The following is a 21553-nucleotide window of genomic DNA, read 5'->3' as shown; positions in this document are numbered from 1 at the left end:
GAGGATGCCCTGTAGAATTCTTACACAGGATTCTTCTCTTCCTTTCTCTGTGCTTTGTATTCCCACTGAGCCAAAGGTATTTTCACAGTTCAAAGGTACTTCATGTAATTATCTGTCAGTTGCCAGTGGCCCTCAGAGTATGAGCAACGGTCTGTAGGTGATCCTGGGTGCAGACATTACTTCTGAATTGCAGAGTGAGTCCCTGGGGTTTGCTGAAGCGTTGATATAAACATTAGCATTTCCTACTCCCTCAACAAATCCATAAATCCCAACCAGTCGCTACTGTATTGTCTAGCAGGCATGTTCTTGGTACTAAAAACCCTTTCATTCAGAAATACAGTTTTCTTACATACCCTTAATATCACTGCATCTTTTCTTATTTACTGGTGGTTTTAAATGTCATTACTTAAATTAGAGGATTTGGAAGGAATCCTGGGTTTAACCAGCTATATATGATATATTTATCTACTGCATGGGAACCCCTCTACCCAGGGTAATACTGAATCGATTTATTTGAAGGGGTGGTACAACAATTATGCACAAATAAAGAGTTAAGTGGCACATTTCAGTCCCTCTTGCAGTCAGCAATCTCCATTTTTGCCTGGTTATTTATTCCCTCCGCATGTGAAAGGATTCTGTGTAAGGGTCAGTTACTCAGGTTACTGTGATTCATTCTTTAAAATGCTATATATAAGTCTTTGTCAAAATGGTGACAAATTGCCCAATTAAGAACACTAGAGGTGGGGGCGGGGGAAGCAAGTCAATGACCATCATCTATCTTCAGCACTGAAGTGGATATAAGAGACTACTAGGGATTCATTTTTAAATATGGTGTTACAACAGGGAAAAATGGTAGAAAAATAGCTTGTGAATGTCTGCGGGAAAGAACTTATTAGTTAAAAGAAAGGGATCCATAGAGAATATTGAACAGTGAGTTTTCCTGAGCAGAGCAGCTATATCTGATCTGCAGCCATTGATTCAAGAGCACTTTGCTTTCATGTGATTTCCTCCTAAGTGAACAATATCACGTACCGCGAGAGCTAACCCACAGGTGTCAACTCCTTACAAACTCCTTCCAGCTGCCACTCTGAAGTACTTCTTTTGGCGTGAAATCAACGCCAGCTCTAATGAACAGCAGTGCCAGGCTGTGCTGTGTCAGCCCGAGCACTTTGTACGACCAAGCAAGGAAACCACACTGCCCCCTTTGCAATCAACAGGAATCCTGAGTGCCCAAAGCAGGCCAGATTAGACCACCGACACAGCTTGCCTTCAGAAAGGACTGGGAGGCATGGAAAGCAAAGACTGGATTCATTTATGATACAACATGAGAAGAACAATACTCAAAGGAGCTTTACATTCTGTGCAGGACAGACCCAGCCAATTTTGTGGGGAAAGTGCTTTATTCTATATTAACTGCTCTGTCCACAATGCAATTGGTATCTCTCACTTTGGAATATGGCTGCGTACTAAGTAAGATGTATCTAAAACTTCTGGCCATTGACAATCCCTCATGAAGAGTGTAGAACTGTCACAGCATAGGGTCAGGCATGTGTGCATTTTCCCAGGGTTCCTTGGCAAATATGGGGGCGAGAACATGACAGCACATGCGTAAAGAGCCACAGGTCTCCTCCAGTTCTGTTTGTTTATGCCTCAGCACCTTCTCCAACCGCCACATTCCCTGAGCGCCTATGTTACTTTTCATCTTTTATTCTGTTTTACGTGGAAATGAGCAGCTGGTTGAATATTTCTGAAACTAGCAGCCAGCCCGTTCCCCACAAATCCGAAAGAAACAGCTGCATCTTGGGATCAATAAATGATGTGACAGAATTAATGTACATCTGAGTGAGAGCAGCCGCATGTGTGCACACGGGGAGGAAAACACACAGGCCCTGAAGACTATTAGCTGCAGTTCAGGCCTGCCACTAATTTGATAGCCGGCCACCATTAACCCCTGTGAGGAGGGGCAGGGTGGGGGGACCAGCAAAAAGAGGGCAGGACGACATTCCCCACCAAGGGAGGCTCTGATGTAGCATTAGGAGAAGCACACTGTTCCAGCTTGTTTTTTAATAGGGGAAAGCTTTGTTTTTCAGGGCAAATTTCATGAAACATTAAAAATCATGAACACCCATATTTTAATAATCAGCATCAGCCAAACATTTACCCCCACCCCACCCTGCCCCACCTCCAGCAGCATTGGGTCCATACAGACACAGGAGAGAAAGAGAATCTCTACACACTGGATAGCAATTTTTTTTTTTGGTTTGTTACTACTGTGATCCGAGGTGCCTCAGGTCGCCCACACTGAAAATGCCAAGGGCAGGGCAGGCTGCAAAAAGGAGAGCAGGTTTTCCTATCACTGGTTGTTAACACTAGTTAGATTCACCAACCAGGCACAAATTATCTGCCCCCAAATCATGTCCAAATGTTGGCTTGTGTGAGGCAGGGATTGTGCCTCCTTCCCCTTGCCGCAGGGCAGCCAGCACACGTCTGGGGGCTGTACAATAACAAGTGATGCTGATGGACACTGTGTGGGCTGTACAGTGCGAGTGTAGCAGAGCTGTATCCAGAGGCCAGTCACTCCGAGGAATGGTAACGATGGGTGTCCCTAGGTTGATACTCTAACTAAGGGAGTTCTGGGGAATTAGGACTGGGATGAACATGTGCGGGACCCATTGGCTCAGTATGTGTTATATGTCCACCCGCTCCGAAAGGCTACTATCAATAGCAGGTAATGGACTCCCCCCTTCACCACAAGGATAGAGGTTATGCTCACAAAGCGGGAGGTCTCGTGTGCAATCCACACAGATGGACCCTGGTGATGGATCCAGGAAGACAGAGCTGAGCAGCATGCTCCATAGTGTGTTATTTCCAAGACAAAAGGCACCAATAGTAAAGAGCAATTGCTATTAGGAAGACTAGAAAAGACATTGCGCACCAGAAGAGTGGGGAGAGTCCCAGGCTTGTCTCCCAGACGTGGCTGCAGAAGGTTGGGGGATATTTGATCTTTAACCAAGAGACAGGTCTTAACTGCTGTAACTCACACAGCTAGCACAGTACCTCAGGCATGCAGCGTGCAGGGTCTGCACATCTGCTCACAGGGGGCATTTCTCTCAATTGTTTCTAATCCCCTTTGTCAACTAAAACAAGGACCTTCCGGGTCAAAAAGAGAAAGAGGTGCTGAATGATATGGGCTGAGCTTCCGTTGGCTTTTCTGATTCAGCATCAACTGGCGTGGGCTGTTCACGGTCTCAAGCACCTGTGGGCGTCATTTCAAACTCTACCTGTGTCCTCCCAAACCCCACGATAAGTGGATCACAGCTAGTACCGTCACCCATGGAGCAGCATGTAGTGGGGGAACTGAGTACCACTAGAAATCATTCCGCTGATGCTCACTCTGCTCCCTGCTGCTGACCAGAAATTGATGAGTTGCTTTATTAGAGATGTTTCTCTTCAGCCAACAGAGAACCGCTTTAAACCAAGATCGCCTTCCATTCCCCCAGGTGGAAACAGCTGCAGCTCACAGATGTTATTTATGCAGAACTATTAGCTCAATTATGTATGTATGTTGCTGGAATTGCTTATGTCTCAAGCTTAGTCTGTTTCCAGTGGAAATGTACAGCATGGATTAATTACTAAATGGCTTCTGAAGATTGGTGTCATTAAATCATCATTATTCTCTTGCCTCTCCTTTCTGCGTTGTTTTCTTGAATAGATACCAACGCGGCATTAGCAAGCTCCGCGCAGGTGATAGTTAGGGTGAGGTTCCACGCCCAAACGGCACAACTTGTTATACCTGCTTTGCTGGGTTTTTTGGAGTTGAAGCCAACGCACTTCCAATGGCATTTCCATTGTCTCCAATGACAGCACAAGGCCAGGAAGCCCTTATCTTCTTACTGGTATAGTCAAGCAGTCTAGCAAGGATGCCAAGGCTTTTCACACCAGCCCATTCACTCGGATCTGCCATTTTCTCAAGCTGTCTCCCAACTCCTTGCACTAATTGCTCCAGCCTCTCGGCATGGCAAGCAGCCACCTCTGAAAGAGCAAAACATCCAGGGCACTTGCTCTGCATCTGCTCCTTGGGTGCAGCTACACCAAGAGAGACAGATGCCAAAAGTCACACCCACATAAGCAGAGTGCTCCATGGGCTAGTGGGCTGCTCCACCAGGCTTTTAATTTTTTTCTGGGGTGAGGAGCTTCCTTTCTGTCTCTCTCCATCAGCCACACACTCCAGGGGGCTCTGAGCATCACATAACCAGGGGAGAGGCTAGGAACGAGCCTGGGGAAATGGGAGCAGCACCTCAAGAAGAACTTCCTCCCGGGGAGATTTGTGAGCATGGGGAAAGTGTCTCCCAGGAGAAGTGGTGAAAACCCCATCACTTGGAACCTTTAAAAAGATACTGAGGCAAACACTATCCAATGCACTATAGGAAACAGGTTTGCACTGGCTGCAGCAGCTGGACTAGATGACCTAACAGGTCTTTTCCATTTCTATAACAATGAGATCAATTTCTCGAAAGCAGCAACCCCTATATCATTGCAAAGCTGCAACACACAGGCTGTGTGTGTCATATTCCCTTCCAGTGGCTAATCTCTATAGAGGATAAGAACCTACTACGGCCACCAGGTAAAAGAACTACTCCTTGAGTTTCTGTAGTCGAAGTTAATGTTTTCAGTGCTGGAGGTCCAGTGTTCAGACTCTGCTCACAGATCTTGGGTGAAGTTTGTTAGAAAGACTCTTATCCATCCTTTCATTCTCTTCCCCCTCACCACCATTTTCAATTCTTTGGGAGCAGTCAAAAATGAATAAAGAAAGGTGTGTGTGTATATTTAACCTCTGTTCTGCTCTACGCTAGTTATGGAATGCAGGATGTCTGTGCTTAAAACAGAAGCAAATTAAACTCTGATTCTTGCACAGATTAGAATACAACACACAATACTTATCACCATTTCCATGACAACAGATATGAAAAGGGATTTCATTTGCAAGAACGGTAGAAAACACATTGCGGAGAAGGTAATGAACATGGGCTGTAAAAAGAAAGATGGAACATTTTATTTAATTGTAGTTGCCTTACTTAGATACCCGTTGTTCCCAAGACTAGATGCCAGTCTGCGCTGGAGAGGGGAGAAAAGGTCTGAGGGAAACGCTCTTTGTGCTCAGGCATGTGTGTAGAGGCTGCCGTTATCTTGCTGCACAATTAACAAGGAAAGTTCTGTAAAAACTCATATAATCTTGCAGTTTCACTTTGGGTCAGGTAAATAAATCATGTCCCCAGGAAATGCTAGAAAGGCTTTGCCGTGTCAGGATAGTGCTGTTCATTAGACAGACGATGGACAGCCTAAAACAGCCATTAGCCTCCATCTTGTGCACCGTGAATGAAGTTTGCTGGAAGCGGTTCTCAGGCTGATTTCAATAAGTTTTCTATTTCTTCACAATTTTTTCCATTGTAGATGTGACTAGTAACTAGTAAGTGTCGAGAGACAGAGGAATGACTGTGGAATTGACTAGATTCCTTCTTTACTTTGGAAATCCCACAGAACCAAATCCAGGTTCTGGGCATGAGCTGGAGCCCTTTGACAGTCATTCCACTGACTTCTATGGGCTTTGGATTGGGCCCCTCATGAGAACCATGAGTAGGAACCCTAAAATCAGAGGTGCCCCATTATATAAAGTCACATTCATGCCTGTTGATTTGAATTGTAAGTGCCCACAGAGTGAGCCCAAGCATCATGGGACAGCTTGTATTATTTCAGATGGGAGAGAGATGGAAAAGGAGTTTCAAGCCCAGAGATTTTCTGAGGCTGTGAGAGGTTTGTGTTACTGAGGGTTTTGAGGGGTGCTTGTGAAAAACCTGTCACACAAAGAGGTACACTGTCTTTAAAGATGCTCACTTAGAGGGCCAATCCCAGAGGGTACTTTAGTCTCAGCGGGGAGATCTCCCCGAAAGTAAAAGGTACAGTACTTTGAAACACAAGAATTTGGCTGGAGCTCACTCTGTGTCCGACATGCAAACACACTTCCCATCTTTCCTCTAGAGCTCCTGGCAGCAAACAGAACCTGGGAAGACAGCAACTGCACTCCTCGCTTTGCTTTCCTGACTAAACTCCTCATAACAAAACATTACTTTTTGGAGCACAATTCCAGCTCCCTTTCTTACTTCTGCTACCTCAGTTTGAAAGCAGGGAGGCCAAGAATACACAGGTCACAAGATTTTAGATATTAAGGGGAGCTGTAAAATATCAGAATTAACAGGGTCAGTAGGGTGCATGTCTGTGGAAAAACAGCTGGGATATAACTCCATTAATGACTCTACAAAAGTCTAGTCCTACTGGAGCTGAAGCTTGTTTTTTCCTAGCCCTGATTAATGCACACCAAAATCATTAAGGAAGGGCACTGGCCAAATGTCTGCGCATGTTTACAGAAGAGGGTCCATGACTGCTTGGTCAGTTGGGTGTAGTGATGTCATCATGTATTTGGGATAGGCCTGTAACAAGTGTCTTACTTCTGTGCGTGTAGAGGTGCTAGAGCGTTTCCAGCATCCCAGCATAACAAAGAGAGAGGTGCCAAATGAAAAGAAAAGAAAACCAAATGTGTCTAAGGTCTCTGACCTGACTGCGAACGTTCTCAAGCTCCTCTTTGCTGACAGACGGACTGGGCTCTCCCGCTGTCACCAGCAGGAGCTGCACATCTGCGAGAAGAGCGTGTGTCCTCTTCAGGTCCCGCCGAAGCCGCTTCTCTACGTCAAAGTCCCGATGACCAATCTGGGGGCAGAAAGGTTTTCATTAGAGCCAGTCCCCCATTCTGCAGGAAATTCCAACATTTCAGGGTTTTTTATTTAGAATCAAATGAAAAGGTGACATTTCAAAATTTCCCATGGAACCAAACCTCAGGAACATTTCAAACTGGACTGTTGAAATGTTTCACTTCAACATTTTGTTCAACAAAACTTTGTCAAAATCAACTTGCCCTCACAAAACGTTTTGAGTTTGATGAAATTACATTTCCCAGTAGAAAACTGTTGCGTTAGAAAATCTGTGACCAGATCTAGTTTCTGTTAGATGCAGTCTGCCTCAGTCTCCAGTCAAACAACAGATTTCAAAGGAGCAGCAAAGAAACTTTCTGTAGTGATCCAACAGTTCAAATGAATAACTAACGACAAAGTCTGGGACCCAGGTGCTTTAAAATTTCTTTATTCTGTGGTATTCCCTATATATAACACGTGTGCACAGTGGTTATTGAGATCCACAGCGAGTCCAGACTTTATCCACCATCTCGCCGCCCTTAAGTGATTTCATCTTTACTGTTGACCCCACTCAGCAGTGACGGATGCCAGCGAAAGCTCTATGGGTATCTTCCATCGGAACGTGACAGGCTTTGCATGCTGAACTGCTCGCCCATCAAAAGACAGCTATAACCCTTGCCCTCACTTAGAGCTTGCAGATCTGAAACACCAGGTGCTGCTCTCCAATGCCCTGCTTCCTACCCAGACAAACATCAGAGTAAACCCTGCACCAGGCACGAGCTATCGCTCCTCTGCAGTAGGAAGAGGCCTACAGCAACATTATCCCACTCTCAGTGCTAGAAAACATTGTTACCAAGGATACTAATACAGAAAAACCAGTGTGGCTCAAGGAAGAACAAGACAGCAATGCAGCAGAATATCAGTCCGGGATCATGGAGGACTGTAAAATGTATTTTTCATTGTCACTGTCATTACTGCAGATTTGACCATTCAGGCTTTACACCCTTGGAACATGAACCAACTGGGAGGTGAATTCCCCACCCCATAAGACAGGCTGCAGATCATCCATGCAGCCTCTCTGCAAGGCTTTGTGCTGGCATCAGGGGTGAATTCCAACAACAGTGAGGGGAAAGTCCTGCAAATCCTGGTTTGAATGTTGAAATGGATTGGCCTTGCCTGGATCTCTGCCCCTTGCACACTGGCCTTCTGTTAATACTGGTACAATTGAGAATTACTAACATGGAGACTCACGGAAATTGAATCTCTGATTTCTACAGGTATTCACACCTAAAACCTGGTTACTAGGATTACACTCATCCAATCAGGGAACAGAAACTACCCACTGTGCTTTATGACCCAATCATGATTAAGCAACATCTCAAATCTCAAATATTGAACAGCTTAAATTAAAAAGTTATCACAAGTTATTGAAGAATAAAAAAAAAATCAAGAAAACATACAATATTATCTGGAAAATTCCACATCAGAAAAAAAAAACAGGGAAAAACCCCACCAAATAAATGTTCAGTATGAATTATTCCCACAGCGCTAATGCAGAGCATCTGTTTTTATAGCGAAAGGACTGTTTGCAAATGACAGTTATTCAGTTGTGTCCCTTGCTCTGTAGGTAGAGGTTTGTGTTATTATGGGGGCTCCTCACCAGTTAATTTTGTGCCAGTGTATTACCCTGAAGCCCTTTAAAGAAGAAGTGAGTTTAAAATATTCTACATCCAAATGAATTTGTGAGTATCCATGGACACAAGATAAGAGAATTAGAAAAAAAAAAAAAAAGCAAACAAGGACATGGTCCCAGGGTTTGATTTCATACTAATTGGAATAGGACAGCTCTTGCACTCTGTGCTTCTAAATATTCCTTTATGTGTCTCCTCTACTCTCAGATCTAGCCTCCTATCATCTGTTCACTCGTTAAAATTCATTACGCAGACTTGACCTTGGAACCTGTTTTAAAGCTGCTTGGCATTTTTCCGTAACCTGAAAACACTGGTGGCGTCTCCGCTTCCTTAATTGGCTTTCAGCTGTTTGACAAGAAGGTCTGCAGCATACTGTCCACTGCAAATCAGACTGTAGCGCTAATAACTCGAAAGCAGAGCAGATGTGCTTTTCTCCCATTCTCTCTCCCCGCCCCTCCCCACACGGGCAGGCTCTCTCCTGGACGCTGTACTGTACTGTTTGTCCTATCTCAGCGCTCATCTGCCACAGCAGATGAATTCTGTGTCATAAATACAAATTGGGTTTATTGACTTTGCCATTCTCAGTGCACAGAGAACGCCAGTCTCCGCCTGCCCCCTCTGTCATCACCGACAGGTGCCTTTTCACTTGCAGTCAGGGCCAGAAAAGCTGACTAATACAGTGTTTTTCGTGCCCACGTTTGCTCTTCCTTTCCGCTAATCACAATAGGAAATGAAGAATCCCAACAGTGAACGTGGTCATTTGGTGCAGGGCACGGAGAGAGAGAGATTATACAGTCCTGGCAATACCTTGTGTGGGGTACCAGCAGGGCAGCATCCTCTGGTAAGGACAATCTGACACTACCTAACTCCCATGCACTGAATTCTCTCTACAGCTCATATACTATATTCATTCATCTGTGTTAATTTTTGTAAACTATCAAACAGAAGGAACACACTGAATTGACTGGTGGTAGTAATAACAATACCCTGCATTTATATAGCAGTGTTTATTCTGCCAGTTACCAAGCATTTTACGAGCTGAAAGCCTATGGGAAGTTCCGGATAGGCCCATTACACAATTTTACATCTATCCTGAAATCTCCCCACCATTGCACAGTGTTGTTAGACTCCAAAATTCTTCATCTTCTCTCCAAAACATAATGAACATACATAAGTGCCAGACCTCATGAACCCCAGCCAGCTTATTCCAATGACCAGGAGTTATGCTAGCCTATGACCATAACTCCAAATAAGTAGTTCCCACTCTCCTCAGTGTGCCCTTGTTTTAAAGCTATTTTAATTGCAATATAATGCTGAGCTGTCCACAGGCAGTTTGAAAACATCAGCATAAAAGACTCAGCTCACTGGGCTACAGCCCTGAGTCTCGCTGTCTTTCCACACAGAAGTGATGAGAAAGCATGTCTAAATGTCCAGTGAGGCTGCTCTTCTGTCTGGCCCTTACCCTGCACACCCAGGTAAGGACATGGTGCATGAGAGAGTTTCCAAACATGGCTAGGTTTGTATGTCACCTCATCGAAATTTCGTCTAATGAAGCTACGTTCAAGTTCCTTATCGTATAATTCAATGTGAAAGAGCTGTGCATGCTTTTTCCAGCACATGCTCTTCAATCACCGCCCTACACACATTAGATGGTGACAAAAGATTTGTTTGAATGAATGTGGTAGGGACAGACATCTACAGTAAATAACAATCTGATAATGGCTTCTCTGGGCAGAAGGAGTTGGTCCAGCACTTGTTTTGGTTTGTTTGCTTCTCGCACAAAAATAGTACAAGGAAAGCATTTCTTTCCAATGGTTAGTTATCCAGACACTTATTCTGAGAAAAACTATAAAGCTGCACCTCCAAGATCCCGTTATGGGACCAGCCCCACCTTTGTTCTGAGACTGTATTGGGACCCCAGCACTAGAACTGCTATGGCAAATGATACTGCTCCAATAGGCAGGGTAATATTTAGTGGAAGAAAAGTTGGGATTTGCCCCTTGGCAACATGTTTGATAGCAAGGGGCTCATTGTGTTCTGGTTCTGGCTTCATTTGTTTTTTTGTAACTTGTCCCATATTAATAAAAAAAGGCAATAGTGGTTTGGGTGGGGGCATGCCGAGTGCAAGGTGGGAATGCCAAGGATTGGAGAGACACACATTCGTCTGGCTAGCAGTTTCATAAGCCATCTCCCAGGAGCTGGTAAAATAAGTTGACTGATGGATTCCAGTTTCCTACCTGCTCACAGAGGGTCCCAATGAGCCCTTCCAGATCCTGCTTCTCATGGAGCACCATCTGCTTCTCCTCAAATTCCTGCTCCAACTGCATCTCCAGCTGACGAAGCTGCACACAGGTGAGAAGCACACAGACTGCTCAGAATGCAATCTCCTGCCCCAGCAGAGGCCGGCAGACGGCCACGGGGATTGCTTCCAACTTAATAACTACTTCCCGGACACTACTTTGCTTGCTCCTTCCAGCGGTCTCTGAACGGTTTGCACCTTTCCGTTTAAAAAGGTGAAGGCAATCACAGTCCCATTTTACATGAAGTCTCTTATTTCTGATTGAAAATATAATAATATGGCCCAATGGTACGGCCTGCCAGGGCATGGCCAAAGCAGCAGCTAAGTAATGGCTCCTGCTGGCAAACACACAGCAGCTTGGCAGCCAGCTGAACACTCCCATCAATGCTAGTAGGGATGGGAGACTTGTTGCCCTTTAAAGACACACTGGATATGTCTACACTGCTAAGAAACCCTGCAGCAGCAAAGTCTCAGAGCCTGGGTCAACTGACTGGGGCTCATGGGGCTCACACTCAGGGGCTAAAATGACCAGTGTAGACATTCCCACCCAGCGAGGATCTCAGAGCCCGGGATCCAGCTGAGCAGGAATGTCTACACTGCTATTTTCAGCCCTGTAGGGCGAGCCCCACAAGCCTGAGTCCTTCAACCTGGGCTCTGAGACTCACTGCCACAGGGGTTTGGGGCTGTGTAGACGTACCTTCTGTGTATTGGGGAGATGGCCCCAGTGTCTTCTTGGCAACGCAACCACTTCTGGCTAAGGAGAGGGAGACGTGGAGGCCTCCTCCCAACCCACAAAGCTTTCCAGGGGCCACTTCCAGCTTGGTCCATGATGCCACCCAGAGTGCACTTGAAGTGCATGGCCAGAAGCACCTTTCATGCCTATAATTATTGTTGCCTCAACCCTCTTTTGCAAACATCAGTGTCTGCTCTGCTTCCTCATGCTTTGGGAGAGGCAGACAGACCAGATGCTCCAGTTCCTCATGGCTGCTCTGCCCAGCTCTAGTGGGAGCCTACCCTGACAACAGGGGATTCCCCCCAGCAAGGTAATCCTCAGGTGGCCTAGAGATGCCACAGCAGCTCCTGAGAATTAGTTTGACTGTGGCCAGAGAAAAGGGGGCCATATTCCCTGCGCTTCTGACAAGGACTTGCCGTGTGACCTCGGCCCGAGTCACGTAACCTGCGTGCCTCAGTTTTCCCACTTGTGAAGAGGTCACAACAGTGAGCTCACAGAGGTATTGTGAGGACTAATCAGGCCACGTTTGTACAGCCGATGGAGGAGGGAGAGGCTTGAAGAAGTGGCAAGTGTCAGGGGAACCGAACTGGGCTCATTTATCTGGCCCCTCTCTAGGCACCACTTATCACCTCTTGTTGAGACAACGAAACAAGATCCTGATGAGCAGTTCAGAGCTTTGCTGCATGACTGACAGAGGACCAGCTAGACCCTAAATGGGGTGGGGAAATCAAAATCAGAATGGTTTATTTCACAGCATGGTTTTTGCTCCTTCAAGCCACTGGAAGGACCTGGCCTAGAGCAGCAAACTTGCCAAGAAGACTCCATCTCTGAACCAGTCAGTGGCTGGCATGGCTCATCAGAGCTCTCTCAAGTCAGCACCAGCCTCCTTCTGCATCTCTGAAAAGCTGCTCATCAGCTGGGTTTAAAAGGGAAAAGTGAGCAAGCGAGATACTAAATATTGATTCCCCTCTTGAGAGTCTCTGCCATTGACTCATTTAGAAAAGAAACATTCAGTCTATTTGGGGCAAGGGAGGGAAAAGAAGAAAAATCTCTCTTCAGCTGAGAGCAGCCTTGGAACCTGTTCAAAATTTTTTCAGTGAAATTGACACTATCTTACCCCTTCATGGAGGGCAATTAACAAAACAAACACAGACAAAGCCTGGGAACTATGACTACCGGATTCCCGAGTGGAATACAATGTGATAATGCCCAGCAATTGAAAGCCATTGGGCCTAAGAATAAGTAGAAAGGAATAGAAAAAGAGGGGATGTGTGTAGAGAGAATATCATATAAAATGTGATGAGTGTGGCCAACCGTTGAACCTCCCTGTATTAATTTTCCTGGACAGAATGATGACGCTGTCCGTGGTTCTCCACCAGCAGATTGTAATATGCCGGGGTGGGGGGTCTCTCTGCAGGGACCATGTCCCTGACAATAATGGAGTCATACATGCGTCAGTGACCCAAACATCCTTCACAAGCGACTCCTCCACAAATGTCTGGCTGTGGAACTGATGGAGGCCGCTTGTGTTTGCTTCCTGTTGTGTCCTGACACACACACTCCTCTTTTTTGTTTTATGCAAAAGCACAGATACATTCACCCTCAACAGAGATCATTTGCTATTCACAACAGGGTGTTCAAGATGCATAGCTCACACTATCTGCTTGAAAGCAGCATGTCAACACAATGTTAAACATAGGGGTTTGCACCTTTCCGAATATTGCACTTAGATTACAAGCTATATTTGCCCTGTCCCATTTTCTGTCTGAATCAATTAGGCCTTGCAACACTGAGCAGTGCAATATCTAAATACTTGTAAAAATCTGGGCCTAATTCCTTATTTGTTCCCCAGTCAAAGCCACATGCAGAAGAGAATTCTAAATCTCCTCCCCAAAGGCGGGTTAATAACGCATCCCATCCTGAGTCCCTTGGTCACACCCTTCAGCGAATCCCATCCCAATTAATACTTTGCCGACTTACCCTCCTCTGACAGGACTGGCGAACATCCTCTAGCTCCTCTTCCTTGTCTTCCAGCTCCTTCTGGTGCATCTGCTTCATCCGTTCTATTTCCATTTCAAGCCGCATGTGGAGCTGAGGAGGCCCAAGACAAAGAGCTCTAGGTCAGCTGGGGGAATTGTTACAAACTCTCCCAGAGCTTCCCCAGCTTACTGACCAGGAAGGAAACTGCAGCACATTTCCTCTGAAGATTTCAGAAGGATGCCAGATGGGCAGCCCATGCAGCTCAAATGCGTGGGAGGGGCACAACGACCTATCACATCCTAAAAAATATCTCCGATCCCAGGCCTCACTGCCAGGGGACTTCGAATGACAGAACCTGCCAGGAGCAAAACATTTCCAAGCAGCAAGCTGATGAAGTTACCACCTGCAGGCTGTCAGCCTTTCACAGGGATGCGCTGCTATCACCTTGCAAGACTCAGCCACTGCAATGCAAAACACCTGTTACCCATCAATGGAAGGGGGTTCTGAGCCTAAGGCTTGATAATGAAACGACTGAACCATATTGAAATTGTTAAACAAGGAGAAGAATCAATAAGCTGAACACTGAGTTTCAATAAGGCGAGAGGCTGCAGGAGACCCCAACAATCAGTCTCAAGTTGGGGAGCTGATTACTTGTTCTGTGCTTCTCAGGGTGGCTGGAGACCACGGCACTGACTTTGGACCTCCTGGATAGAATAGCGTCAGGAGGAGGAAATCTTACCTGTTCCAGCTGCTCAACAGCATTTGCATGTCGGCTCAGTTCTTTTTGCTGTTCAGCAGCACTGGACTCAAGCTCCCAAAGCTTCTTCCTTAGGGTAGCCACAGCATCCTTGTCCCAGGCCTCCGGTGAGGTGAGCTCCTGCACTCGGATGGCCAGCACTGCAATTCGCTGATTCAGATTGGAAGTTTCCAAGTCCTTTTGCTGTGCAGGGGGGGAAAAAAGAAAGTTCACAAATGTAGAGGGTCCAGATAGTCTCGTTAGCCCCATTAGCAATGAAGCCATCTGCTTCCCCAAGAAAACAACCTCCCAGGGCTTGACTGAGAAACCAGAACTGGTCAGAACATGCTGCGGGTGTGTGGATAATTTAAATGAAAATGTGAAAAAATAGCTTTCACTGAAATTTGGAAAATTTTCAGCCTGGCTTGTTAGGAGCCTCTTGACACTTCCCTTTTAGTGACACACAATGAAGGAGGATACAGCGAAGGGACGAGGCATTCTCTCTCATGCAGCATCTAAACAACAATAATGATCGCCGTTAACCTTACTTTTGCGATCTGCTACAGATACCCTCGGGATTCCACTCATGACACAGTGGCCTTTGCAAGGGATGGGAGGTGGACTCGGAGCTTATCTGATGCAGCAGTCACTCAATGAAAATAACAATCACTTCTTCAGACTCCTCCATTGGCCCCCACTCATTGCAGGATCTACTTCTCGTTTTAAGACCCCCTCCAGGAACCCACAGCACCTAACTCATCCCAGTTCATCTGAACAGCCCTTTTGTCTCTTTCTCTCTACTCCTCTCTAGCTCCCTCCGGCCACCCACCACTCACCTCTTCTCTGACTCCCACATGAGGTCACTGTTGTGGGTCTGCCATCTGGTGCTAACTTCTCTCCTTTGCTGGACCTGCATCTCATTTCAGCTCTCCACTGAAAGCGTGCCCTCTTTCCCTTGCCTAGTTCTCTTAATTCCCTTCTCCCTCTGCCGTCTCTGCTCTCTAACTCCGTCGTCGTAGCTCTCAGCTCTGTAAGGAATTTTGGGACACGAGGGGTATGAAAGTTTCTCTAACAAAATAAAGCTGTGTTGCATTATCACAAGCTTTGATGGACCTGCCTCATTGACTAACTGGCACTCTGAATACCCTCATTTACTGCAAAAGTTTCCAAGCAGCTATCGCACCTCTGAGATTCCAGAATAAGAGACACGGCGTATCAACAAACACTACCAACACCCTTGACTAAAGCTAGAGATCTTTTTAGAGAGACCCCTATCATGGATCTGCTAATAAAGGATTACAGCTCCCATCAGCCCCGTCCCACTGTATGTTCCTTTCCTCCTGGCTGGGTAAGGGCAAAGATCATGAACCGGGTGGAGGCCAGGCTCTGTTTGGAAGTGGCAGCCGCATGGCAAGCCAGGAGCTGCAGAGAAGCTAGAGACAAAATAAAAAATATTCTCCAGGAACTGTATGCAGAGCTGCTTGTGGAACCGGCTGTGACTGACAGACATTTCAACTGGAGGCAAGTCTGCATGGGACTTATGGGGAAGCAGCAGTGGCTGGGCAAGAAGCCAGGGCAGAGGAGCCCCAGTGAGTCTGGTCTGAGAAACTGCAAGCTGCTATTTGCTTGAATAGACTGGAGAGGGTACCCCAGGGCAGTAGTCCTGAAGAGCTTTGAAGAGCCATCAGTTGGATGGCCCCCAGGACCCGAACCAGAACTACTATCTCTCACTTTGAACTCTGTCTATGCCTCTTACCTAGGGTATCTGCAACCTTCCCCTTTTCTGCCAGCCCTAGCAAAATACCCTTCCCTTAGCCATGTGCCTGAATGGTTATTGGAACCCACCAAGGCTAGAATCTACAAGGTCTAGCAGCTGGAGCACCTACAGAGCGTGCCTCCAATTCGCGGTACACCTGGCAGCCTCAGGGCTTGGGGTACTCCATTACTGGGCAGCCCCAATATTTACACCCCATTCCAAGTAAATAAGGGCAACTTCAGGTTGAAAATACCCTTCTTCTACTTCTCTCTTTACACCAACCGGGGCTGATTTAACAGAAGGTCGCTCCCATTCTACACAGTCTTCAAACTCGGAGTTACGCCAGCATAAAACTGGAACAATGACATGCTGATTTTGGTCCCGAGTTCATTCCCACAATGCGTTGGGGCCCCAGTCCTGCCGCTTGTTACAGACAGACTTACGGACAGACCCCGAAATCTGGGCAGAGCTCTATTTACTTCAGTGCGTTTCTGTGTAGCAGTTGGGTTCCTTGTCTTTCAGAGGAGCCTGATATGAGAGAGCCCTATGCATCCTGCTATGTGCTGGAAGAAATCACAGAATAAAGATGTCTCTAGCAGAGTGATTGGTGTCTAATTATCATGACTGTAATTACAACTATAAGAGCTTTGCTGGAAGATGCCAGTTCTCCAGAGCAGCCATCTAGGCAAGGGTAAAGTGGGATATTTTCCTCTTACCTCTAATCTCTGCTGAAGTTTACCCAGCTCCCATCTGATGGTGGTGTTCTCCTGGGTCACTTTTTCACGGAGGCTCTTTTCAAACGCTGACTCTCCCAAGGCCTGGGCAAGCTGCATGTCAAACCTGCCACACGTGACACATCCGCATTACTGCTCTGCGGACAACAGCCCGGACAACCACAAGTGAGCATTAGCAGGGGAACAGCTCCAAAGGAGAGGGCAAGAAGGTGGCAATTAGCATCCACTTGGCCTTGGACTTGCCAAGTGCTTCCGAGGTGAACTCAACTCATCAGGGGCTATATAATGGATCTAGAATCTGCAAAGTCTTGCAGTCATTTGGTGAACCACTAATTACTCCATTCAAGTGCTGGCCTCATGAAATTGAAGGTTCCTGAACATCAGCACTGCACATTTAGCCCTTTGCACATACGCACCTACAGCGGCACTCAGCAAAGAGCAGAACATTAACAAGAGCTCTAAGTGGCCATTACTAATGTAAAACACTCAGAGTAAGCCTGTGTGTGGAGCCTGCCCTGAACTCACACAACGTTGCAGGCAGCTCAGAGATCAGCCTCTCACGCTGACCCTCGGACTCCGCGCTGCCCTTTCCGTGCTACGAACCTTGTGATTTCACAGCCATAATTAGGTGATTAAACTTTCTTGACTTGTTAGTAGATATGGGTCTGACCCAAACCCCTCAGATCTAAACTCAGGATCTGAGCTCCATGGAGATGGTAAAATGAAGGATACTGGCAGTGAAGTGTTTTGAAAAGAACACAGAGGGAGCTGATACTGCAGCCGAAGGACATTCTCTTTTTCTCTGTGCTGTGATGCAGAAGACTCAGTCTTGGTCTCTCACTTCCTTGGGAGGAGGCAGTGCCCCCCCCCTTCCTTCACAGACACCTCTTTGGCCAAACAATAAGTAGCAACACTAAAGTGCTTTGCACCCATTTCTTGGCGAGAAAATAGTGCCAGTGGTTCAGGAGTTGGAACATGAGCTCCAGGGCTTCCTTCATCCCACTCAAGGACATACAGTATTTTGCTTCCAGCCTGGGGGACTTACACAGCTGGGGGCAAACCCAGGGATCTTCACTAATGATGGATCTTTAACACACGCAGATCTCCAGGTCCTGGCCACTTCCTCTGAAATGAAAATTCTATTTGCTGCATCTCAGGAAGTAGTCACCGCCTTTGAGGGAAGGGTGTGCCTATCCTGCCTCACCTTCCCCGTGAACTTTAAAATGTAGTATGCAGCTCTCTGAATTTTTCCTTACAGAACAATTTTTATAATGGAAATGTGTTAGAGTTATACAGCAACAGAACGTATTGCCTGGCACAATATCCAACATTCAAAGCAGGTGAAAATAAACAGGAATGTCAGCCTCCAAAAGAAAAACCAGTGTCTGAGGCCTACTTTAGGATTCACAATTCGCTTGCTACATGCTACAGGGTTGTTGCCTGGTGCCCTTTAATGGAGATAGTATTTCAACTCTGGGTATCAGAGGAATCACAGCAGCAGCCTCTGCCTTCCATGGGGTTCCCTTAAGAAGATGTTCCTGACCTCATATGACTAGCAGCCTTTGGCTATACATGAACTTACATGTTGTCGCCTCATTACTATTCTTCTCAGAAAAGACAGTGATTGCCTCACTGGGTAAACAGCTGTCATATCTTCAGAGATCAAAGTAACTCTTGCTTGGAAGGCTTTTGTGTGAGGGCGTCTTGCTGTCCACTATCCACTTCTTAGGCTCCAGCCCCATTTTTAGTGGCTGGATGGCTGGTTTTGCTTCTGCTTAACACCGATTGCTCTAGGAGCAGAGCCCAGTATATGGATCAGAGATCTGGGGTCCCCAAGAGGGGAGAAGTGGTAGGTTGTTGAAATGTTCTGACCTCCTCAGGTTGTTGGCTAGTGCTGAGATTGCTGGGAAGGTCTCGATCCCAGGATTTGGCACAAAGTTCCCCCCCGCCCCACACCCACACCCACACGCCCCACACACAGTTCCTTATTGCTTCAGTGGAGAAAACCATTGCACCCTGAGAAATGGGGTCTCCTGTTCCCTCTAGCAGCAGGCTGGGCACAGGCTGTCTGGCTGCTGAAAGGGAAGGGTCTGGATTCATAGAATCATAGAATATCAGGGTTGGAAGGGACCTCAGGAGGTCATCTAGTCCAACCCCCTGCTCAAAGCAGGACCAATTCTGTGTGTGCTCTCAGCACTGGGCTGGGAAAGCAGACACTAGCCCCCAGGTGAAGGGCTAATCTTTCAACAGCAAACACAGTCAGAGAAGTTTAAAACAATGGTACAATTTAGGGCTTCTTCCAGGCTGGTGCAGAGCTGGAAAAGGAAATGTGGGACAACTGACAGACAGGGAAGTGATGGTTCCAAAGGCCATGGACACAATACGTTTCTAACCCTGCAGAATCACTTGGGGAGAAGCTTTTTGGGGCACCTCCGGGCATTGTGGAGCTCAAGGGGATAAGGTATCTCTAGGCCAGCTCTAAAGCCAGAGCTGCCTCTGCTGGCAGACCCCAAAGGTAGGTCCCCACTATCTTACTTTTTCTGCTTCTTCTCCAGTTCATGATTGCGGCTCTGCAGACTTTCCATCAGGACCCGTGTGTCCTCCAGATCACAGGCCAAGTGTTTGCACTTCCTCTTCATCTGCTGTGCCACCTTCTTGGCAACCTCGTAGGTGCTTTGCACTTCACTGAGCTGCAGGGCAAACAGCAATGAGACATATCAAGCTGAAATTTCTGCACGGTGATAACCGGGGGGGGTGTGTGTGTGTGTGAAATTCACCATTTAGGGGATTCCCAACATGCAACCTGACTAAGGCCTCAGTCCATCAGAGAGAGAGAGAAGCCTGAACCAAACACCCCAGTCCAAAAGCACTCAGTCTTTGTGGGAAGGTTGGATCTCTGCTCTGAACTTTGCAGCCGGCTCACCAACCTCTCAGATGGGCTGAACCTGAACCCCAGGACAAAACACCCTCTAGATTTGGTGAGAAATTCAGAGCTTTTTTTTGCAGCTCAGACCTATTTCTCCTGGCAAAGCTCTCCCAGGCTGACATGCATCCTGTGCAGAGACCCAGTATAAGGGCTAACTAGGTGCCACTTAAATCCAACAAGGCCAAGACACCACATCCCTGTGGGCTGAAGTGGGACTTATGTGGTGCCTGGCCTTGTGCTAGTGCTCTATCTAGGGCTGCATTTCACTGCACTGAGGGCTCTTTTCCAGCAGCAGTGATTCAAAATGATTTAACCCTTGCCACTCTGTGTGTCTATCAGGGTGAGTTCAGGGTGGCATAAATGCCAGTTTGGACCCAGTCCCCTCATGTCTGTGACATTTAAGATCATCGAACCCCATCTTTGATGTGAAAGGGAGCCTTTTAACTTACTAAAGTGGAAAAACGTTTCCACTAAGGATCCGCATTGGGCTTGGGAAGGAGAGAAACCCAGAGCACCCACAGATGAGGTGGAGTCATTAAAGAATAACTTTAAATAAGTAAAATGTTGAGTTAATGAAGCCTGTAATTCTGAACTAAGTATCGGAAAGCAAATGGGCTATTTTCTTTTACCCTAGCTCCTTAGAATTTGTTGCAATATTATAACTTTTTAATGTACCGTGAAGGTATTTATTTCTTTATGTTGCTACTAATGGCAAGGGAGCTGATTTTCTAGGCTGTTGTAAAGCGAGAACCACACTCTCAGAATGCTTCTATGGCGTTGTGAACTCTTCTTGGAGCTAACATCTGTCCGTGAGGCCTATGGCAATGAATATGCCCCGATCAAACATTGAAGAGTTGTGGGTTTGGTTTTTAATGTAGTTTAGCATGTCAAATGTCATTCCAGTTTCTAAGAAGATGTGGCGATGAGCTGCACCAAGGAGCTGATACATTTAGAGACGTGCGGAAGCTTGGCCATGGGCTCAGGGCTGCATGAAGAAGAGGACTCTAGTTCCGTTGCCCCAGGACATTGCTATGTTCAGGTTTCAATTCTTTGCTGTACTTTCTTGATCAGCATAAGCCAAAACGTACAAAAGTGGACAGTAATTTTGACTGCCTTCATTTTGGGGTGCTCCACTTGAGAGGCGGTGCAGGCTGTCTCCCACCCCCTGAAAATCAGGGCCTTCTAGATGCTTCAAGACAAGCACCCACAAATCGTGACAAGCACACACAAAACCACTTGTCATTTTTTTAAAACCGGGGCCACATTTTCCAAACGCAACCAGTACTCACGGAGAATTTAAGGCCCTGCAGGTATGTACGTGCATCTTTTTATGCATATTCTCACATTTGACCCGTGCTGAATTCTGACGTATTCTTGTGTAAATGCAACTTTACAAAATGGCTGTTTTTTTCTCAGATTAACAAAGACTTGGTTATTTTTCTTGGGGGGCAAGAGTGCGACTGGAGAGATGTTATTATTACACACTGAAGAGCACAACCCTACAAACCCTTATTCACAACCCTACAAACCCTTACTGGCAGAAGAAATCCTTGCTCATGCAACTAGCCCCATGGAGTTAGATAGGCACAGAGGCGGCTCCAAAGCTCTGCAAACAAATTCTAGAGACTGTGTCAACCCCCATCACTAGTGGCAATGGTTTTACCACGACAACAGATTTCTTCCAGATCAGGACATTCAGGATGTTAACCTCTCTGCTCGCCCGACCCGTGCAGCTCCCCACTCACGTACAGAACAGAACAGGAACAGCGCTGACCTCTCAGCGCTTACCTTTTGCTCCAGCTCTTTCCTACAGTTCAGTTCAGACTCCAGCCTCTCTTCAAACTGTGCAAGGCGTTTTCTGAGAAACGTGATTTCCATCTGAGCACAGTCAAATCGCATATGCCACTCCTCTTCTGTAAACAGAAAGCATGCCCAGGTAGCAGCCTGGAACCAGG

General features: G+C 46.6%; 1 protein-coding gene across 5 annotated transcripts in view; it reads right to left on the bottom strand.

Annotated features, from left to right (window-relative positions):
- The window catches only part of MYO18B (myosin XVIIIB), a 191943-nt gene that overhangs the window by 67529 nt on the left and 102861 nt on the right, over positions 1-21553 (bottom strand). For all 5 annotated transcript variants that reach the window (XM_074973149.1, XM_074973145.1, XM_074973146.1 and 2 more), the window contains exons 27-33: positions 21387-21511; positions 19208-19362; positions 16655-16778; positions 14186-14386; positions 13447-13557; positions 10672-10776; positions 6610-6762 (exon numbers count right to left, since the gene is read on the bottom strand). In XM_074973149.1, the coding sequence (XP_074829250.1) occupies positions 6610-6762; positions 10672-10776; positions 13447-13557; positions 14186-14386; positions 16655-16778; positions 19208-19362; positions 21387-21511 (974 nt within the window). The remainder of the gene's footprint in view (positions 1-6609; positions 6763-10671; positions 10777-13446; positions 13558-14185; positions 14387-16654; positions 16779-19207; positions 19363-21386; positions 21512-21553) is intronic.

The sequence above is a fragment of the Natator depressus genome, chromosome 15 (assembly GCF_965152275.1).
Source record: "Natator depressus isolate rNatDep1 chromosome 15, rNatDep2.hap1, whole genome shotgun sequence".
In the NCBI taxonomy this organism is placed as follows: domain Eukaryota; kingdom Metazoa; phylum Chordata; order Testudines; family Cheloniidae; genus Natator; species Natator depressus.
Note: the sequence above shows the minus strand (reverse complement) of the source record. Positions and strands in the feature narration are given on the sequence as shown.